Source organism: Pelodiscus sinensis, chromosome 15 (genome assembly GCF_052426305.1).
Source record: "Pelodiscus sinensis isolate ZL-2025 chromosome 15, ASM5242630v1, whole genome shotgun sequence".
In the NCBI taxonomy this organism is placed as follows: Eukaryota; Metazoa; Chordata; order Testudines; family Trionychidae; genus Pelodiscus; species Pelodiscus sinensis.
This window is the reverse complement of record NC_143066.1, coordinates 16,771,788-16,793,116: the sequence shown is the minus strand read 5'-3', so window position 1 is coordinate 16,793,116 and position 21,329 is coordinate 16,771,788. Positions and strand designations below refer to the sequence as shown.

At 43.3% G+C, this 21,329-nt stretch overlaps 2 protein-coding genes across 6 annotated transcripts in view; one reads left to right on the top strand and one right to left on the bottom strand.

The window, feature by feature from the left end:
* Positions 1–3,368, top strand: part of TXNDC11 (thioredoxin domain containing 11) — a 103,394-nt gene extending 100,026 nt beyond the window's left edge. For both annotated transcript variants that reach the window (XM_025190141.3, XM_006134121.4), the window contains exon 12: positions 2,348–3,368. In XM_025190141.3, coding sequence (XP_025045926.3) covers positions 2,348–2,990 — 643 coding nt within the window. In that variant the 3' untranslated portion in view covers positions 2,991–3,368. The remainder of the gene's footprint in view (positions 1–2,347) is intronic.
* The window catches only part of SNN (stannin), a 37,484-nt gene continuing 19,195 nt past the window's right edge, over positions 3,041–21,329 (bottom strand). For all 4 annotated transcript variants that reach the window (XM_089782292.1, XM_089782293.1, XM_025190144.3 and 1 more), the window contains one exon: positions 3,041–6,758. In XM_089782292.1, coding sequence (XP_089638418.1) covers positions 6,404–6,667 — 264 coding nt within the window. In that variant the 5' untranslated portion in view covers positions 6,668–6,758 and the 3' untranslated portion in view covers positions 3,041–6,403. The remainder of the gene's footprint in view (positions 6,759–21,329) is intronic.

Genomic DNA, 21,329 nt, shown 5'->3' with positions numbered 1-21,329 from the left:
GAAAGGTGTATTGTATATTATTTTTCCATTCAAAAATGTTTCTTTAGACACTAAAACCCACTAATTACTTCTGCATTTGATTTAACTTTGTAAAAATGTACGTTTTGTGAAGCCCTTTATATTGGTCTCAGAGGGATAGCCATGTTAGTCTGTAACTTAAAAAACAATAATGGTCCCGTAGCACCTGAGAGACTAATGAAATTTATTTATATTACTATTTATATGTTTTTGTTAGCCTTTAAGGTGCTACAAGACCATTGTCATTGGTTTTTAAGTTCCCTTATATTGGGTCTATTTTGAAATCTAAATGTGCTATTTTGTGGGGAGCCCTCAGTTTAAAAACCCATCTGAAAGAGTGCAATATGACGATGATTGTTGTTGAGCATTTTTGATTGAAATGATGTACGGGGACTGAGTACTGCATATTCCAGTAATTTGTTTAGGGCAAGGACAGGAGTAGGAAAGAATCTTTCTCTTCAGCTGAGAAATATATTCTTAAGAGCATTTATTCTTAAGAGGATGCTTTCTCTACTCATTAATACTGTGTAATATACAGAGTAAGGCCTTTCATACCTTTTGCTTTAAAATAGAAAGTATGAGTGGTAGCTTCTCTAAATCTATGGCTTCAAAACTAAACTAAAAAAGACAGTCTTCTGTCACTAATACTGCCCCACAACAGGACTCTGGCCGTCATCATCAATGCTTTGGACACCTAGCTCTTAAATCTCAGATTCTTACAAAGCAGAAAGGAAAGGTCTGATTTTCTTTAGCGGGGCCTTTCATCTGGTTTCTGTTATAGTATGTAAGGGTCAGTATTTTATGACTGAAGATTAACTGGTTACTTAACACATAAGAGTAACTAAATTTTCTGTAGAAACCCTTCATTATTCTCTAAATAAAAGGAAAGCTTTATTCTTCCTGACATTTAACCTGTTTTCTTATGGCTCCATATATATTTATTTAGTATCCACCAGGACTATTACACAACTCTTTCCTGTACGTAAGCTGGTTTAGCATTTTGTTCCTTTTCATGACTCTAAAAGTGAGGCAGGGGCTAGTTACTTGCGATCTGTTCTAGAGGTATGGAAAAGAGTAGCTTTTAAAAGCTGTTTTATCTCTTGGATTTAATAAACTGTTCAACCAGGAGAAAAGATGATTGGTGTAAACCCTGGTCCATATTCTGTTCTTTTACCCTCTAATGCAGGCAGATTCCCTAGATTTGGAATGTATGCTTCTGGGGCTCAAGTTCTGCTCAGTTATACTGTGCTTAAAGCACTGTACTTAAAAATACGAGGTATTGAGGGAAATGTGACCTCCGGCAGTTAGGACGGTTCCCTAGCTCAGCTTAAGGTACCTGGACTCCAGCTACATTATCTCTGTAGCCAGAATTGGACATGTTAAGCTGACTTTCCTTGTAGCGCAGACCTGTATTGAGAGGTAAAATATTATCTCTGTTCCTTAAACTTGTTGTAGTACCACTGCAGGGTGAATGTGTGGGGGAAACTTATCAAATGGAGTAAGTTTGAATAGTTTAAACTTAGCAGTAATGCACACTGAAAAGGGGTATGTCTGATGCACTTGAACCTGTTTGTCGTGCCATGTGTCTACAATTTCATTCACTGGTTAAATGTTTGCTTTAGTAGTGTCCAGGCTTCAAAATGAAGTTATGGCTTGTACTTCACAGTAGGGTATCATAAAGTAAGCCCAAGCTCTGTGTAGGAGCAGGTTTACCTCTGTCACTGAATGAAAGAGCAATAATTCTTCCCTAGGAATACTTGCTTCAGAAATAAGGTGTAGAAGTTTTCTGGTAGCATACAAACTTTACTTAGTGATTTGGCAAACTAATATACGCTTTTATGATGCAATGTCTTTTTCCCCAAGACCAAATTTTCAAATGGGTATTTCTATGACAGGAAATTCTATGACCGGAAACTTTAACAAACTACAGATCTTATGCTTCAAAAGCATTTAAGCAGAAAGTTGCCTTTAGATGCAAGACTCACGGTCAGCTCATGGACACTAAATTTTTTAAAAATTGGTATTGCAAATTAAAGATGTCAACACCCTGTATAGTCTAGTAGCACCTTAAAAACTAACAAAACATATAGATTGTATCATGAGCTTTCGTGGTCCAGATCCAAAAATAAATAAGGGAAGGGGGTGGGGAGGAACTTTTAATACTCCAGTCATCTGGAGAAGTGGGTTATGCCCATGAAAGCTCATGATACCATCAACATGTTTTGATAGTCTTTAACGTGCTACCAGACTATTTGTTGTTTTTTAAGTTTATCCTGTACAGACTAACTTGGCTACCTCTCTGAAGTAATTTAAATGTGTATTTTTATAGGAAGGACAAAAGTGTGAAGTTTCCTGAAGATTTTTCAGTTACTCTTCCTAATCTGCTTAAGTTCATTTTGCATTACTCACGTTTACCATCAGCTGCACTTGACTCAGAACCCTGCACTAAAGAATGTCCACAGAGAGAGAGAAAATTACAAGAGCATATCTCCCACTTAAAGAGTGAGATTCAGAAATTGAGATCAGAAGTCAGTGCACTACATCAGGCTCAAGATCAGCTGAAAGCCCAACTTTCTGAAGCCAGAAGAGAAGAACATAAACTACAGCAGCAGAAGCTTACACTGGAAAAGCAACACAGTATCCTTCAGCTCCACAGTGAACAGTTACAGGCACTGTATGAACAGAAGAACAGAGAATTAGAAGAAATGGCTGAAAAGCTTCAAGAATTAGCAGATGCATCAGAAAATCTCCTTACGGAGAATGCTTTACTAAAAGTCCTGGTAGCATCAATAAAGGGGAAGCTAGAGAACAAAGATGAAACTAAGAAATCCATTCAGTCAGACGAGATTCTTCCCAACCACAATACTGGTCCTGTTCTAACTGCTATAGACGGATTACATGAAAGAGAAAGGCTTGATATTTCCAACATTGATTCCACAGTGACTGAGCATAAAGAAAACAGGACAGAATAAGTGCTTATGCTATAAGGAAGTGGGCATGGGAAATCAGGAATGACACTGTATTGGGAAGGTATTTATGCAAATTTTATTTGTTGTAAATAAAATCTTTTCCAATTGTCTAGAAAAAAAATCAAACCAGAACATTTCCATAATACTTCAAACAATTTACCAGATCTTGAAACCTAAATGGAGATATGGAAAACACTTTCTATTTTACTATTGCACTAATGTGATAGCCATTGTATTAATTTAACTTAGGTTAAAAATAGTAAATTCCCAGGGGCAGCAAAACAAAGCATCTTCTACAAAAGGACCAATTTTTGCACTGGCTTCCTCCCAAGTCTCCCAGAGGAAGAGTTCATTTAGGAACAGTGACAATTTATACTTTTTTAAGAAACAGCTGAAGTTAGCCATCTTCACCTGCATGTTGCCTTTGTTTACAGAATTGACTGGAAATGCTGAATGTGTCTTTAGTAAACTTGAATGAAATGTCAAATGGTTAAAATATTCTGTCATTCCAGTTGAAGGAGTTCAGCAACTTTGCGTAACACTTTTACATGCTCCACAATTAACCATTAACTGCCTTTAAATTCTAAGTAAAGGAACAGTTTTTCATAGATATTTCATTATTGGTAAAAAAGTAGATAGAAAAATCTTATTCATTCTCCTTATACATCCCGTTAGCCTTCCCCCACACAAAAAACAGGGAGAGGAGAATAAGGTTTGGCATCCCAAACAGTCTATTAACTGCCACCTTGGGTGCAGTTAAGAATTATGTGTGCATGAACAGGCCAGTGTCTCAAATAGACTGAAAACCACTGAACTACCAAGTTTATAGCTTCCTACAGGATGCTAATTTTCATTTTTCAAACTATGGGTCACATAATGTCAGACACTGGGCTACCTTGTTGTAGGATGACCCAGTGACTAGTGGCGGTTATAAGGCAGGCTTCCTGTCTGTCCTGATGCTGCAAACTATGCTGCATCCTAGAAGTGGCCAACAGCAGGTCAGGCTCCTGGGGGACAGGAGACAAGGGGCTCCATACACTGCCCCCACCCTGAGCACTGGCGTCCTACTCTCATTGGCCAATTCCTGATCTGTGTCTGCAGGCAAAAGTAGTGTGCAGAGCTGCTTGTATGCCTCCACCTGGGAACCAGACCTGCTTCTGGCTGCTTCCAAGGCAGTGTGGTCTGTGGTGCCAAGAGAGGCAGCAAGCAATAGCACCCCCACTTCACCTTTGACCAGGATCCACTGGAAGTAGGCCCATACCCAACCAAGAGCATGATCCCCTCCTGTACCCTCGATCTCTCATTCCAGCCCCTCCACTGGGTCAAAAGATATAATTATGTTGGGGCATGCGCATCAATTTTTTTCAACGAGGTTTTGAGAAAAAAATGCTTGAAAGCTTAGTTCATGAGTGAACTATCATTTGTTTGCACACCGCTATGGCCAGCTAAGAATAAATAGTGTAGTTATTCCCAATGTAATTCACACCACTGTTTAGCGTAACTGTTGCCCCACACAGATGGTGGTGGGTGAACTTTCACATAATCTACACTGTGGTTCTCAATTTTTTGTGCTGGTGATCCCTTTCACATAGCAAGCCTTAGAGTGCAATTCCCTCCTCCCCTAAAATTAAAAACACATTCTTTATATTTCGCACTATATTACAACTGTTGGTGGTATAGCAGGATTTCGGGTGGAGGCTGACAGCTTGTGACCCCCCCCCCCCCCCCCAAAGGCAGTGTTTGTCAAACTGTACTTCGCAGAGTTTTCTCCAGGGGCTCCACAAGGTTGACAAACTGGAAACATCTATAGATACAACACATACAATCAGTGGAACGCTAGGGCTCTGCATAAATATTTACACATGTAAAGGGCTCCAGTGCCCAAAAAGTTTGAGAACCGCTGCCCTAAGGAATCAACTGTCAACCTGAGAACCCCTTACCATTTATTTAGACACCCCCATCCACCCTCCCTCTGTTTGCAGGAGAGTTTAGTTTAAGTTAAAGGAATTTCTTAGCTCCGTGTGAACTGGATCTGGCAAATGCTGGTAGTTAGGGAAATATGCAGCCCTAAAAATAGGAAATCTAGAACATTTTAACCACAGCTAAATGATTGTTCAGAACCAGTGGTATTGTTTACAGTCTGTCATTTTTCCACTGAAAGTACCTGTTACAGGGTTTTCTGTAGTAAAGACAAGGGAAAGGCTGAAAAAGGAGGGGCCCTTGATGTGAAGGTACTTTAGTTTGCACTAAATGTTGTTTAAAAACCCTCCCCCAGCCCCAAATGAACTTTTCATCTCCCTCTACCCCTTCCCCAAAATGTAGTTAGCTGTTACAAGACAGATTTCAGCCTGCCCTGTAAGTTAAGAAATGGAGAAAAAACCCTATCTACAAAATACATTACTGTAGACAAGCTGGTATCTAGACTAAAAAGTTTGTACAGTTGGCTATTTAGTTTCATGTTTACATATGCCCTAGCTGATAGGTACACATGTAAAACAGTGGTTATGGGGAAATAAAGAGGAAGAGTTACATTAATGCCAGTTCTAGTGAAAACACCACATGCTTACTAACAGGAGGGAAAGATCTGCTCTACTGCTATTTTTAATTCCATTGGAAACCTTCTGGACCACACATGAAGTAGCCATCATTAGTTTCCGGACTGGAAGCTGTTAAAATGGCAGTTTCCTTGCAGTTAGCTACATGGCTAGGGCAATCACAGTATTTGCTGCTCACAGCATATCTACACCCTAAAGGAAGAGAGGTACTGTTCCTTCCTTATAACCCCTATCCTTTCTGCCTCGGTCATCTTACTGAGATTATATTATACACCTGCATTTAAGAACACTGATTTAAAAAACAAACAAACAAAAACCACCATTGTCTATTGTTGTGCACTCAAAGCTTGTTTCTGCTATGATGTTCTAGCTGCAGGTTTGGTTTTGAAGGTCTGGCATCCCATCCATCATCATGTGACTCAGAAGTTGCAATGTGTGTTACTAAGAATAACTTCATACCACTTCCATATGCTGGATAACAAAAAGAGAACTCCTGGCAGCCTATTTACAGTTCACAGTTAGGTAGTTCACATTACAGTAGTAGTTCCATCAAAATAGGCTCAGCTAAACATTCAAGTAACAAAAATGCTATTAGTCTTTTCATGCCAGCATATCCCTTTGTGTCCATTGCCAGCAATGGACTTTATACCAGAGAAGTCACCTCTTAGTACTAAGGAGTTACAATACAGAATTGGTGGATAGTGTAGTTTCTCAGTGCATGCAGTGGGCAAACCAACAAAATCATAACTTAAGTTTTATCTCAAGATGTTTTCAGAGAGCAGAATGTATGTCATTCCTTCACAGTATCAGTTCTGCTATTTAGACAAATGTAGTCCAAATACTCATCTGTGCTTCCAGAAGTTAGCTATGAACTTCTGCGCCATTAGGCGTCAACTTTGCTTTTCTCTCTACACATGGTCCTTTAGCAGAATACTGCACCAAAAGGAAAGGCTCTTTGGTTTCTCCTTCTCCCACAATGCTCTCTTCGTCTTCAGACTGGCTGATCCGTTGCAGACGCAGGTAACACCAGCAGCCCAATATCAAGGCACCAAGAGCAGCTATAGCAATCAGAATGACTATTACAGTCACCACTCCAGTGGTGGGGCTGTGATCCATAATAGACATGGTCAGTATTCAGATCAATTTTCAGATCTTAAAGATGGTTCTTCAGTCCTTAATAAGAGTTTTGAGATATCTGAATCTGCATCTTGGAACTCTGAAATACAGAAATAAGACATGTAATGTAATTGCACAGGGATATTACAATTTTACCTTGTTCAGTAACTAGCTTTACAGATTTAAACCACCCTACCCTCTTACCCATTTTTTGGTTTTGTTCATTTGTTTGTTTGGAAAAAAGTCAGCTTTTATACAAAAGCCTTTCAACTTGAAAACTTTGCCCCATCATTTTGCTTTAGCTTTGATTTGTAGGTTACAGAATGATGCATTTCCTACTGTACCAAAGTTTATGTACGACTCAAAAGAACATTATCCTGAATTTATGTATCAGTGTTGAAAGCACAAGGTGAGGTATTAGTGGTGTTTGCTACACATCAGCAAGTCTCAAGAGCGAACAAGAGGATTGCCTTCTGATGTGCCTATGGACAATGAGTGGGGGGGGGGGGGGAAGACTGATCCTGGAGTACCTCAACGTGACTGATATTTGCTTGAAGCCTCATGCCATCAGTAGTGAAACATCCTTGGAATTTCTAAATGTTGTAATTTCTAAACTGAAAGGTTTGCAGCCCAGATGGAGGGAAATTCCACATTAGACCTTGTCATAGCAGAGGAACTGATCACACAACTGCCATTCTACCCTGCATTAAAGAACCTCAAACGCTCTGACAGTCTGAGCCTCGGTCCATTGACTCTGGCTTTCCGAGCTAAGAGCAGTGCAGATGCTTGATTGCAGGCTCTAGCCTGAGTTCTGAGACTCAGACCCATGTAATGCAGAGAGCCCAGAACAGCTACACTACAATTATTAGCCCCGAGCCAACCAAATAATAAAAAGCACAAGCTGTAGATTCAGCACAATCAGATTATTTATACTGAGTCTACCCAGCACACTATGGCTGTATCTACACTGCCTGCTTCTTGCGCAAGAACTCTTGTGCAACATCACGTCCACACTGCCATGTGCGAGATGTGCTTTTGTGCAAGAGCATACATGGTAGTGTGGACACTGTCTTGCGCAAGAAAGCTCTGATGGCCATTGTAGCCATAGGGGTTTCTTGCACATCCACACTGCCCTCTTGCGCAAGAGTTCTTGCACAAGAGAGCTTACACCTGTTAGAAAAGAGCGTAGCTCTTGTGCAAGAAGCCCTCCCCTACCACGCTTTACTGTAAATCTTCTTGCGCAAGAGCGGGTAGGCAGTGTGGACGCTCTGTGGAAGAATGGCCATTCTTGCACAATAACTCACTAGTGTAGACATAGCCTACGTGTTTTAATCTGGCTGCACATAAGTGCCTATCTGGGAACACAGAAGGAAAGCCAGACTTTAACAGCAGGTGGCACAAAGTCAGCGAGTATGAAAATCGTGCACAACAGCCTCTACAGTTTGGTTACGTGGGCAGAAGGATGACACTACTACCCAGCTGCTAAATAAAATGTCTTACTTGTCAAATTACTTCATTCCTTCAAACTAGGGTGCCCCACTGCAGTACCAACAGAAACTTTGTTTACCTCTGCCACAGCTGGTCAGTCCCCACTGGGGACTCTCTTGTGCATTTCAAAGGAGGCACCCGCGTGCAGTCCAGAATAAGTGGGACTTCCCTACTGGTCCCGAGCTGTACCCAGAGTTCTGCATTCCTCCTTCAAAATGTACAAGAGCCCCAACAGGTGCCTATCGACTAGCTGACTAGTCAAAGGAGATTCCATCAACTAATCAATTAACTGCATTTTAACATCCTTACTGCAGTCTGGCAAAAATGGAAGAGGGTCTTTACTTCAAGCTTCCCTCCCTGTTGCTCTAGAGGAGCAAAATAGAGAGTTAAAACTAAAGCTGAAGAGTTTATAAGGGACGGATGAAACATGGATTAGAGGTTTTTTTGGGTATTGCTCTTAAACCTACCCAGACTAATCAGCAGTAGCAAAGAGAAAAATGTCTATCCTGACACACGTCAGGACACCTTATTTAAGAGAATGCCCTTTGAAGATTTTTAAATAAGTTTCCATTCATTTGCTATACCATAGATCTTTTGTCCCAGCTGATGGATAACCATTTATTTAGGCTTCTCATGCTCTGCAGCTGTCAGATCAGAAAAAAAAAATCCAACAAGGACTCATGAATTTAGAGGTAAGGCTGAGGCTTTTTGGATATGTCCGCACTGTTGTAGAAGCAAGTCTCCCAACCTGGGTAGACAGATTAGTACTTGCTTTACTCAAGCTACAGACCTCAGATATTGGCCAATATCCATGCTGCTGGAGGAAGCTACTAGCTCAGGGCTCAGCAAGGTGTAAAGGCTGGTAGGAGGAAAGGGAGAAGCTAACATTCCAAAGTCACTGGAAAGCATCAAGGGCTGAAGCTGTCAGGAGAGCAAGTCTCTACCCTTCACCAGAGAAAGCTGGTCCCTAGAATACCACTTGGTGGGGAGAAGCATGTAGATTGCCTGGCTGCTTCATAGAGCTCCGCTTTAAGCAGAACATGTTACACGCATAGACTCTCTGGCTCCTGAGACAAGATTTCCCCACCTAAAAACTTTCCCTCCTCCCCCCATTGTCTCCCTGATCATCTAGAACAGGAGCTTCACCACAAACCCAATGACTGAGCTGGTTAAAAGTCAGACCATCATGGGCACATCAGTAGGAATCATTGCCCAAAATTATCCACAAGCCACTCTTTAGACAAGCCTGGGCACATACAGAACAACCACTGTTCACTATGTTGTAACTCGTGTAGTGACACAGGAAATAAAGCAATTAAATACAGAAGTGATGTTGGGCTCCATGTGTCAATTCCTGTATCAAATGTACTTTATTTACAAATAAAGAGCTTGTTTTTAAGTACAAACCCTACTAGCATGAGAGGGAGTTAAAGTCAAAAGGGACTCTTTTTTGAAGCAGTCACCAATAATACAAGTTGTGCTAGCTGAATTCTGCTCTCAGGTACTCCTGTGTAACTCAACAGCCATTACATTTTGTACAACCCAACATTTGGATTTGCAACTGGAATTTAGGAAATAATTGTTAATGATGCATAATAGAAAATAGCATAATCATAGCTCTGTGGGTTCTGCAGAGCCAATGGAAATCAAACTTATGTCATTGACATGGACAGCTGATTATGAATAAGGTAGTAATTTTTAGTCACATTCCTCACTGAAGTCTTCAAGTTATCTAGACTGAAGTCGGAATAGCCATTTTTTGTTTGTACACAATGTAATAATAATGGCACCTGCAATCCCGTCTGATTTCTGTGTTCTACCTTACTATGGGAGTAGTCATACAGTGAAGATTGTAACATTTAAGCCAGTTTTGAAGTAAGGTGATTGGAAGGGCCTACATGCTATATCAGATTCAGTAAGTGCTTGTTAAAACTGCAAATCTATCTACAGCACCAAATAGTTGCATTGAACTAAACTGCAATTAGAGCAAACACCCTGATCCTACAAGCTGACGCATTCAGGAAGACACTTGAACCACATAGATCAGCGTCTAGGACTGTGGCCTAGGTTTCTATTTGTGATAATTCTCTCCTGCTTAAAAGGGAGACTGTTCTTCCTTATTTTCTAGGGAAAAAGATGCTTCCATCAAGATTTACAGCAGAGGATGAGATTTCTTGCCAAGCCATTTGACAGAAGCAGCTGAGTTGGACTGAGAGCTCCATATCTTATCCCTCCAAAGGCATGGGAGGGTTTTTTTCCTCCAGTAACTGGCTCTTTTATGTGCTGTGCACAGGAGATATGGATTGGACGTGAAAGGAAAAAAAAAAACGTTAACTACTTTTCTAAAAATTAAAACCAGAAAAACCTCTACAGTGTTCTCAATTCTTCCCATAAAATTATTTCTTTACCTTTTTATAAGAGATGACTTAAGAGGTACAATCATGCTGCAACTCAAGTGAAGTGAGAAGGGGAAAATTAATATCTTGTACTATATTATTTTTCTTCCATTTTTGTTTTTAACTACATAGGGACTAGGTATATAATGACCGTGATAGGGACTTACGTTGGCAGGCATTTCTTGGCTACTAGTGGATATCAGAGAGAACTCTGTTAACCCAGCTGTCTCAGAGTATAAATTGCAGCCGCTATGGGCCCATCCATGCCTTAGGAGAATTGGCTTATGAATATGCATAACTCAAAGATGCCTTATGCAAAACAGGTCTGTAAAATACCAATTTTACAGTTACACGCTGCTGAATCTGTATATCCTGTTTTTGTGCATGTATCATTCTTGTATATGAAAAGTTAGCAATGTGAAGTGTGAATCTATTCATAGCTCTAAATGTGCTAATGAGGGCTGTTAGTGATACTTCAGGTACCTAATGACACAGTACTCAAACTTATGGTCATTGGTGGATGGGTGTGTGTCCTGGAAGACCAAACTGTGGTTGGTTCTAGAAAGACATGTGACCATGCCACCTGGTACTGGAATCCATTCTCAACTTCGTATTTTTGAATGGTGATGTAAAATCCCTTTTAATTGGTTATACATTAACTAGTTAACCAATTAAAAGGGAGGTAGGGGGAGGGGTGCTCCAGCCCTCACTAGTTAACATTAACAGTGAGGCTTACCAAGTAAGTAGTTAAACATTCACATTCTTAAAGGGACAAAAGACAGGACTATGCAGCACTTTAAAGACTAACAAGATGGTTAGTAATAATAAACCATCTTGTTAGTCTTTAAAGTGCTGCATAGTCCTGTCTTTTGTTTCAGCAAGACCAGACTAACAGGACTACATCTCTATTACTATTCTTAAAGGGGGAGCGGTACCACTGAACAAAGGGTTCCCATTCTGGGGAAAGTCCATTTAAGTAGTGGGAAGCAATCAAACGTTTGTCTTCAGCTGTCCTTTGAAACTGCCTGGGCTACCCAAAGAATACCTGACAACAAAGAACTCTGTCAAGCTATAGACCCAAGCCAGAGTAAAGATCAACTGACTTGAAGCTTTTTACCTGAGATAAGAACAACTGTGTAAGGTTAGAACTAGCTAAGCATTTTGTTCATTTTAATTGAATAACTCAGTTTGACCTGTTTTCACTTGTAACCACTCACATTCTATTTTTGTACTTAATAAACACACTTGTCTTATCAAGTCCTGAGTAAATAATTGTTACAGGGGAGGGGGAGCAACCAGTGTGCATCTCTCTTTCAGTGATAAAGGGGGCTGACCTTATAAGTTTTATAACTTTTACACGGGATGAGATGGATTTACTTGGAGTTTTGGTCCCTGTTAGGGGGTGGTTTCCTTATAGCCAAGCCCTCCCAGATCTGACCAGGTTCAATGGATGTGAATGGGAGTAGTAATTCCAACTCTGTGCCCTGTCTTGGGAGACCAGAGCTTCTGACCCAGTGGGACAGGATGCTAGGGAGCCCCAGAGGGCAGGAAGGAAGGTATCAGTGGCATGATCAGCACAACAGGGGACAACCCTAAGGGGACTTCTGAGATTCATCCCATCACAACAGCTGCAGAAACTCCCATTTGAGATGGTGCTTCTGAGATGCCAGCATCAGGGAATAATGAGAAATGTCAATGAAGATTGATACAGTACATGTAGTATTGTCCATTCTAACAACTCAAGCCTCATGTCCCTCCCTCATGTCCCCTTCCCTACCAGCATGCTCATTGTTTGGAGCAGGAAGCTGTTGCCGAGGGAGTGCCTCTCCCCAGCCAGGAAGCTCTCTGTGCAGCAGCCCTAAATCTATAGGCAGGGTTCAATTAGCAGCTCCACAGCCACCCTGCCACGCAGCTTACAGGGAAAATAGTGAATGATGGCCTAAGTTAAGTCAACAAGAGCCTAACTTAGTTACTACTAACTAAAGGAATTGTATGTTACTTAAAGGACCACTAAGCCCTGGCCTAAACTAGGGAGTTATTTCAAAACAAGCAGAGCATCCACATTACCAAGCCTGTAATTTTAAAATAACTGGCTGGTTACTTTGAAATAACTCCAGCTTTTCATGAGGAATAATGCTTATTTTGAAATTATTTCAAAATAGCAGTAGTGTGGACACTCAGCTGCTAATGTGTCAAAATAACTGGCCTCCAGCAGCCTATCTGGTCATACCTTATAGCTCCAATGCTCCTCTTCTCCTGCAGAGCTTAAAGCTGCAGGCAGAAGGAAAAGAGTTTGCAGCATGAGGAGAGCTTTGCTAGTCCCATGCTACACAGCACCTATTGCCATGACTGACCCCAGTGCTCCCTTGAAGCCCCCCTCCCCCACTCAAGCATTCCCACAACAACCGTGACTACCACTGGCCAGGGGCAAAAGGCGGCACTAGCCTAGACTGGTGTGGAGATTCTGGACCTCATCAAGCTGTGGGGGGAGACCACCAACCTCCAGGATCTCTGCACCAGGAGGAAGAAGGCCCCTGTCTATGGCTGGATGGCCACCAGCCTTGTGGAAAAAGGATACAAGTGGACCCTCAACCAGGCCTGCATGAAGATGAAAGTGCTCTGGCAGGTTTACACTAAGGCCAGGGAGCAGAGTGCACACTCTGGAGCAGCTCCTCACACTGACCGCTTTGAGTGGCTGGATTCCATCTTGGGATGGGAGCCAGTCACCTCTCCTACCCATTGTCATTGAGTTTGGCCACAACATGCCCAGCGTCAGCCTCCACAAGGGCAAGGTTGTGGAGGACAAGGAGGAGCACACCAGCCAGGAACTGTTACCCTGGAACCAGTCCTTCTCTCCCTCTCCCCTCCTCTTCCTCTCCCCTTTCCCCTGCACCCGCCGTCTCCCAGGCCTTAGACAATCCTGGTGAAGACATTTCACATGAGTTCCTTAACTTTCCCTACGCACACATGCAGATGCCAGGCTGAAAGGGGCTCCTTTTTGGCCTGGTGGTTTCATGACAGTCTGTGTACATGGGTGCACATGGAGTGCCAATCTGGAGCATTCACCCCCATGACGCTCTCTCAGAAACCCCTCGCTCCTTCTTACAAGGTTCTTGGAAAGGCCTGCCTTACTCTGGACTCTGTGGTGGGACACCTTTCCACAACAAGCCACCACTAAGGAAGCTGTGGTCATGGAACCACACAGACAGTGCACAGGATCATGCCTGCACTCTGGTAGCATCTGCTCCTGGTCAAGCATGGTGATGCAGAGATTTATCCTCAGCATGGGAACCTGCCAGAGGAAGGAAGAGGAGGAGATGCTAGTAACACTCTTTGGCAAGTGGCCTCTGCGGCTCACACACACACCTCTCCCATCGGGCAGGGATAGAAGTCTGCTTTCTGCAGGATGCTGCCAGTCCTGGACCCAGCCTGTGCAGGACACAGAAGGAAGCCAAGTTACCCTGTCCTGTCCCCGTCCCCCCCCGGCTCATGGCCTCGCTGGTAAATTCCCATGCCTGATTGTCCTGTGGGGCTAGCAAAACACCCCAGGCTATCTGTGCCCCTGCAAGAAAGTGCCTGCTGTCTAGGCAACAGATGGCTTTGATCAAAGCACATCATCTGCCAAGATCTTTGGTGTCAGTACAGAGATCAGGGCTAGACTTCATACAGTGGCTCCTGGGATGATTGCCCTTGTAACTTTTCTTCACAGTTGGGCCAGCTGTGAGCGTGCCATGTCGTCCACCTTCCACGCCATCTACCTGATTGAGTGGGATCCGCCAGAGAAAGTGAACTCATGAAGACCTGCTGCAGGATCAGATGGCCTGCCTCCAATCCCTATCTGAGGTTTGACAAGGAACACTGGGAGCAGGCTGCCAAGTGGGAGGAGCACCAGGCTAAGTAGGAGCAATGGAAGGCCATGTGGGACCAGCTGGCACGCCACCACAATGCCACATGTGCCTCCATAATCTCTGCTGGAGCACATAGCTGAGCTCATGGAGCAGGCCAGCAGCCACCTTCCCACTCCTACTTCCCCCAACTCCCGGCACCCACACCCATGGCTTCTCCTCCTAGCCCCCTCGAACACATGGTGGTGGGGCCTCTTGGGCAGCTGAAGCCTCCAGCACTACCCAAGGCAGGTGCCAGTCCCAGCCCTCTCTCTCCCCTGTTGTATATCTCCCAAATAAACTGAACTGTTTTCCAAACAAAAATACTTTATTTGCTCTGCAGAGGGTGGGGAAGGAAAGGCACACAGGAGCAATGCTGGAGCCCCTTGTGGCAAGGCCTAGGGGAAGAGTCACAGGTGGCCTTGGCTGAAACTCTCCCTCAAAGCCTTCCAGATGAGCACAGTCCCCTGATGTGCTTGCCGTATGGCACTGGTGTCCAGCAGAACAGCCTCTGACCTCACCCAGCAGAAAAGTCTCCCCCTTGCTCTTACACAGGAAGTGGAGCACACAGCAGGCCACCACTTCATAGGGCAGTGTTTATTAAACTTTGAGACCACAGCACACCACACAATATTATTTTTATTATGTGGAACACTTATGAAAAATTTTTTTTTTAATTGACAGAAAAACAAAGAAGCAACAGAAACAAGGAAGAAGTCGCGGTACACCTGCGAGTTGTTCACGGAACACCAGTGTTCCACAGAACAATTTCAGGAACACTGTCAGAGGATGTTGTGCTCGCTGAGGCCCAGATGGGTGAAGAGACTCCTGAACCTACCCTTTAAACAGCTGAAGCCACATTCCACCACCATGCAGCACCTGCTCAGCCAGGGGTTGAAGTACTTCTTGGTGGGGTCCAGGCTGCCTGTGGAGGGCTTCATCAGCCACAGGAGCAAGGGATAGGCTGTTTCGCCCAGGATACATATGGGCATTGGCATATCCCTGACAGCGCAGTTGGGGGGGGGGGGGGGGAGAGAAGATGGGGAGTGCCAATGTGCATCTTCTGAAACAGGCTTGAGTTCCAGAATAGAAGGGTGTTGTGCACCTTTCCAACGTTAATGTGAGTGTACAGTCTCTAGAGGCCCACCAGGGGCTGCAGCACCAAAGAGAAGTACCCCTTCCTGTTTATGTAGTCCAAGGCATGGTAGTCAGGGGTCCATTGGGTGATAGTGACACGTCTGCAGGAGAATGGTGGGTCTCAGCCATATGTCCTGTTGTCCGAGGGCAGAGGTGAGCCACTTGCAGAGCTCCAAGAAATTGGCCTTCTGCCTACGCAAGTTCTGGATCCACTGCTGGTTATCCCATCACTTCAGGATAACAGTCCCACCAGTTGGACCTGGTCTCACCCTGCCAGAAAGGGAGTTCCATGGTGTGTAGGGGAGTGAGGAACATTTGCTGCATCAGAAGCGTCAGGGGCTGGGTGGAGGTTGGGGCTGGTTGTACTGAAGCAGCACATGGGCAGTTTGAATGAACTGCGCCATAAGGTGCAGCAGGAGGCCTGTGAGCCTGGCACTGCTTTGCAGCGGTTCCAGCTCCATGTTGGAAGTGTGATAGTGTCTGCAAGGGCAACTAGAGCACATGGTGTGAGTTTGGTGTCCTGCAAGGAGGGAGGCAGTGTAGAAGTGGCATAAGATGCAGCCTGAGAGGAGACCCTGTAAGCACAAGTCTCAGCTAGCCTCAGCAAGGAGCCACAGAAGTGTCCACCCTCCTGGTGCCCTCCCCAGAGTGCTTCCAGGGGCTTTAAAGCCGATGGAGGCTCCAATCAGTGTGAAAGCACCATTCTGAAATTACTATTTGGGGTGTTATTTTGAAATAATTTCCTAGTGTAGACATGTCCTCAGATACTGTGATCCACATAGTGCACTGAGTCACAAGGCTCCTAGTTATAAAACACTACAGGATATGATCCTCTCTCATTGAGGTCACAAAGTTGTTAGTGGCCTCCTGTGACGGCAGGATCAGGCTCTTGCAACTTTAAGGTCTTGAAGTTTGAGAGTGAGAAACTTGGTTTCTGAACTCAAATTTAGGTCTCGTCTCTCCTAGAAGTTTGCACAGAGTAACAGTTAAACAAAAGGTCCCAAGGAGGAGGATTTTTATTCCAGTTTCTCCTATGGATTCAAGTTTTTTTTTTTTTTAAAGTATTTTGATGCTCTGTAAAGACTCCATGCATCATAAAGACAAAAAGAAAAAAACCAACCAGTCTCGTGCCCCTTGGCTGGTCACCTTAAAAGCTTTACAGCAAGCTGATTGGTGCTTTAAGAGGTTTCGTCTCTGACATGACAGCTTAACTTCTCAGCAAGGAGTTATTCATAGTCAAAAACTAATGCAAGAAAAAGGCCTGGGGGGCTACCATTGAGGTATGCCTTTTTGACCTGTATTGCTTAATTTCCTCATGGTTTAAGTACCCAAGTTTGTCATTAAGACTAAGTATAATGGGAAACAATTGGCAGGAGTGTGGTGTTTGTGAAACTTAATCTGGATAGTGTATGATCCTGATATGAAGGTTTCGTCCACAGGGTGACTGAACTGCTAAAGGCAATAGAGCCAGCCATACCTGGATCATGTTTAATTAGCTCGTTCCAAGCCTGAGGGGGTGGAATTAAGGAGGGTCAGGTGATAGCTTCAAGGTCATCTGGGCCTTAAATGACAGCTCAGTGTTGGGGATTGTACCTGGAGTGAAAGGGAAGGGGCTGAGCCAGAGTCCGCAGGAGCCAGCCTAGAAGCCCAGTGTCCTATAAACAGGCCCTGGAAGAACAGAGCCCAGCAGGGGCTGAGAACAATACTCCAAGGAATCCAGCTTGGGCCCTGGAGGCTCCATCCCAGAACCCTAAAGACTCACAGGTAGTCCAAGGAGGTACGGGGGCAGTGGAATCTTTTGGGTTTAGGATTTTTAGGTTGCTTTTCCTACCTGCAAATGGATTAAGTTTACTTGACCAGAAGGCTTAGCCATGCCTCCAGTTGTGTGTGGAACCTCAGAGTGCCAGGCCAGCAGAGGGCCATGCAGCTCTAGAGTGGCAATGAGGGAATGATTTCCAAACGGTTTATGCTCCACCCCTGCAAACTCCACAGGAGGTGGCGGAGTTATGGCTGTAGCCAGCAGCAGCCTGGAGGTGTTAGCTGCATAGGTAGGTAGGAACAAGCTGTTGTCAGCCACAAGGGCAGGAGAGAGAGAAGTGAGCTCTGCAAAGTCATGAGCCAGATCATCCCTCCTACCATTGTCCCCCACCCCACACAGCTGGAAGCTGCTCACATCCCTTCCCTCCTGCACCATGCCAAAATGGCTGCTACTGGCCACATTCTAGTGTGAACCATGACAAATCTGGGGGGAGGGGGAAGAGAGGGAATAGGATCCTGTGAAAGTACCAGCCCAAATCACCGCCCATGTGTTGCCTCAGGACGGCGTGGTGCCCGATACCAGCAGAGGTGGATCCAATCCAGGAAACCAGTCAAGCAGGCATGGAGAACAAATGTCAAGCAAGGAGGGTAGGGTCTGTTGGTTACCAACCTTGCAGGGGAGGGGAGGGAAGGCATCTGTGTGACCACCCCTTTGTGTGAACACTAAAGCCTCAAAGATAAATAAAATGAATCCAACTATGCAGCATTTCTTTTTAGCAGGCTCAGTTCATCAACTTCATAATTTGAATGTTTGTACTGCATGGTGCTGATTGCCATTGAACGCACGCTAATAAGAGTAGTTTTACCAGGTGTTCTCTAGTCAGTACAGGGAAATATGGTCATCCTAATCCTCACTTTAATTTGAGTAAGATGACAGACAGAAAAGGCTTTATATGTCTAGTCACATGCCACTATTATCCTAATCATGAATTAGTAATGGTATTGAAAGTAGCACTGTGATGTAGTAACGTAGTTGAGGAGTACTCAGCGCACTTCTGCTCTTTATTTAGAAAATACTCATATAAAGCTACCAAGAAAATGGGTTCTAGGTCGCCTGCCAGTACCTCTAGAGGATTCTTCCCTTTCAAGTTCCATCTCATGTTTCTCGAGATTCCATTCCCACTCTGCACCTGCAGCAAACTGAAAGGTTTAAAATCTAGTTTCCGGAGACAGTATTTTATATGGGGGATCTGAAGTTATCTTTTCCCACCTTCTCTATAAGATATTGGTGCATCACCTTCCTCAACAAACCAAATTTTCAGTAGCTTGGGCTCGCTTTTACAGTAGCTTCTGACTAGTTCATTCTTAGGGTTTCTTGGAATCTAGAAGAAAGATATATGCTGGAATAGTCATACATATGCTGATTTAATGTTTGCTTCACAAGATGTTAAATTCTAGTAGTTCCAAAAAAAAAATGAATGATTAGTTTAAATGCTGGCCAGATTTCCCTCCTCCCCCAGTAACACTCAATTGAAGGAAAGATTTAAATTCAGCAAGTCTCTATGCAAACATACTTCATCTTTCCACCTATCTTAAATATTTGGAATAAGTAACTATCAAAAAGATTACCAAGTGAGAGATTTTGGATATGCTAGACAGATGGGACTTTGTACAGTTTTAAAATGTAATATCTTCCACATGGAGGAGGGAAGAGAGTTGGAAGAGCAGGGAAAGTAAATGACCCAGAAGGAGTACAGTATGTCATCCAAGGAGGGGGACAGGACTTTTCTTATTCTGTAGGATAACCATGCCTTAAAAGCAGGAAAGTGTGACTGCAGCTCATGTAGGCACATACCTGAGCTAACTTTGACCTAGCTAAAAATTAAGCCTCCAGGTAGATCAAAGCTAGCTAGTGCATAGCAGTGTGGTTGTGGCAGCAGCATGTGCTGGCCTCCCTAGTACAATTCCACCCGGGACCCTGGGTACATACTCAACTAGCCAACTTCACAGCTACACTGCATTTATTACTGGAGTATAAATCTAACTGGCTCAAAGGTAGCTCACTCATATGCCTGCATGAGCTGCAGTCACGCCTCCTGGCTACACTAGTGTCATTCTTAGTCATGGCAAGTAGACCTGGGCCTCCCTGACAAAACTCTAGGAGACTGTTCATACCTCCCCATACTAGAAGAATATATATTTCTACGAATGTTGTTTCTAAATATTCTGGTCACACTAACAAATCAATTTCAGAAGTAAGCTGGGTTGGCTACACACTGTAGTAATGGCAGTCACTACCCTTAGTAGGGATGTACAGAATAAATTTTAAAGGACTAAGTTAAGTGCACTGTTCCAGGCTATAGCATTTAGCTACATTTGTAATATTTCAGCTTAGTCCGCAACACACACTTGTTCAGGATTGTCATGATCATGAGAGATGGCCAGCAGCCTGGGAACTAAGGGGTTAACTATACCTAAGCCAGGTAGAGTTGGCCAATAGGAATGTAGGTAGGAATTTCAAACTGGGACAAAGGAATTTTTGGTTTTTCCCTGGGGCAGTTTCTCTCCAGCTACTGAGGGAGCCAAGAACAGACTCTTCCTATCTGTAAGTAGGGAAAGGTTTAGATAAATCTGTTATGTTTTATTGTTTTATGGTTCGGAAAATGGGATTTGATGTCTGTGCATTTGTAAAAATGGGTTTTGCTCACCTTTGTAAGTAAGTCTTGGCCCTTGGTTGGGTTTCCCCCATGAGTATATTAATTTGTGACTTTTCCATCTAGTCATTAAGCTTGCAGCGGGACTATTGTGGTGATAATAAGTTCCCTTTTCTTTTTATTAACCTGGTATTGGTTAATTTGTGTGTCCTGGTTTTACTTAGGGGCTGAGATTTCCCAAGTGGTCTCTCGCTGGTTTCCTTATTACTTGGGTGGTGGAAGCTGATTTTTATCCCCAAATCTAGGATTACGATTTTGGGGGGGAAGTTTTATACCAAAGTCTGGAAAGAGGGCTTTGGGGTACTTGTGGGCCCCCACTTCTGCATTTATCATGCCAGAGTGGGAGAAAGCCTTGACAAGGATGTAGCATACTTAAAATCAGAGGTAATCAATTTTGTCAAGGACCACAATTCTTGGTCAGGGTAAGTCAAGGTCCAGACTCCAGAGAAAATACAAACCAGTAAAGACTTCATGCTTCATTCAAAAGCATCTGGATTTGGCTCAGTCTGCCTGTTGATTACTCCTAGTTAAGACCCTACACAACACATCTATCTTTGAAGCCACTGGCCATATTATTCTTGAAATGTAATTATCTCAAGCCCAAGATTCCATCCAAACTGAAACATGCATAATGTCTCTACTTTGAGTGAATACATAAATTTCAAGTGGACACACCAAGGATCTTCAGTTTCCTTAACACTTGAGTCCTCAACATTCTTCATCAAAGAAAAGTTTGTGTCTGCCATCTGTGACTGCTGATGTGAGTTCACTGATTTAACCTACATATTCAGAGCGGTTTCAAAGGCCTTGCTTTATTTTTAATTTTATTTCATTGTAGCAGCCAGGCAATGCTTGCGATGCCACTAGCCAGAAAGGGCTTTTTTTATTGGCTGGTTGTGTCAGCTTTAACACAAGCCAATCTGTTTGCACCCGGCACATATCCCTGATTATAATTAAGGGAAAGGTATGGAGAGGCAAGCAAAAAGAAACAAGTCTGACTTGATAAAGATGAATAGAAACAGACCATGTTTTTAGAGACTAAAATTTCTTGTCAAGAAGGACATACCAGATTTCTGAACCTTCTGCTGTTAAACAGGAGTACCTGTTAGTACTAAATCATGCATGAACATCAGGGCTGTAAAAAAGCTTCTAAAGAAATTTAGATCTACATTTAAATGTGACACTCAAGTAGTATACTCATTACTCACTAAAGAAAAGTGAGTGAGATTTAAAGTCAATATGTTGACTAATTGTGCTCCTTCCATACTACAGTTTTAAAGAATTTTGAAAGATA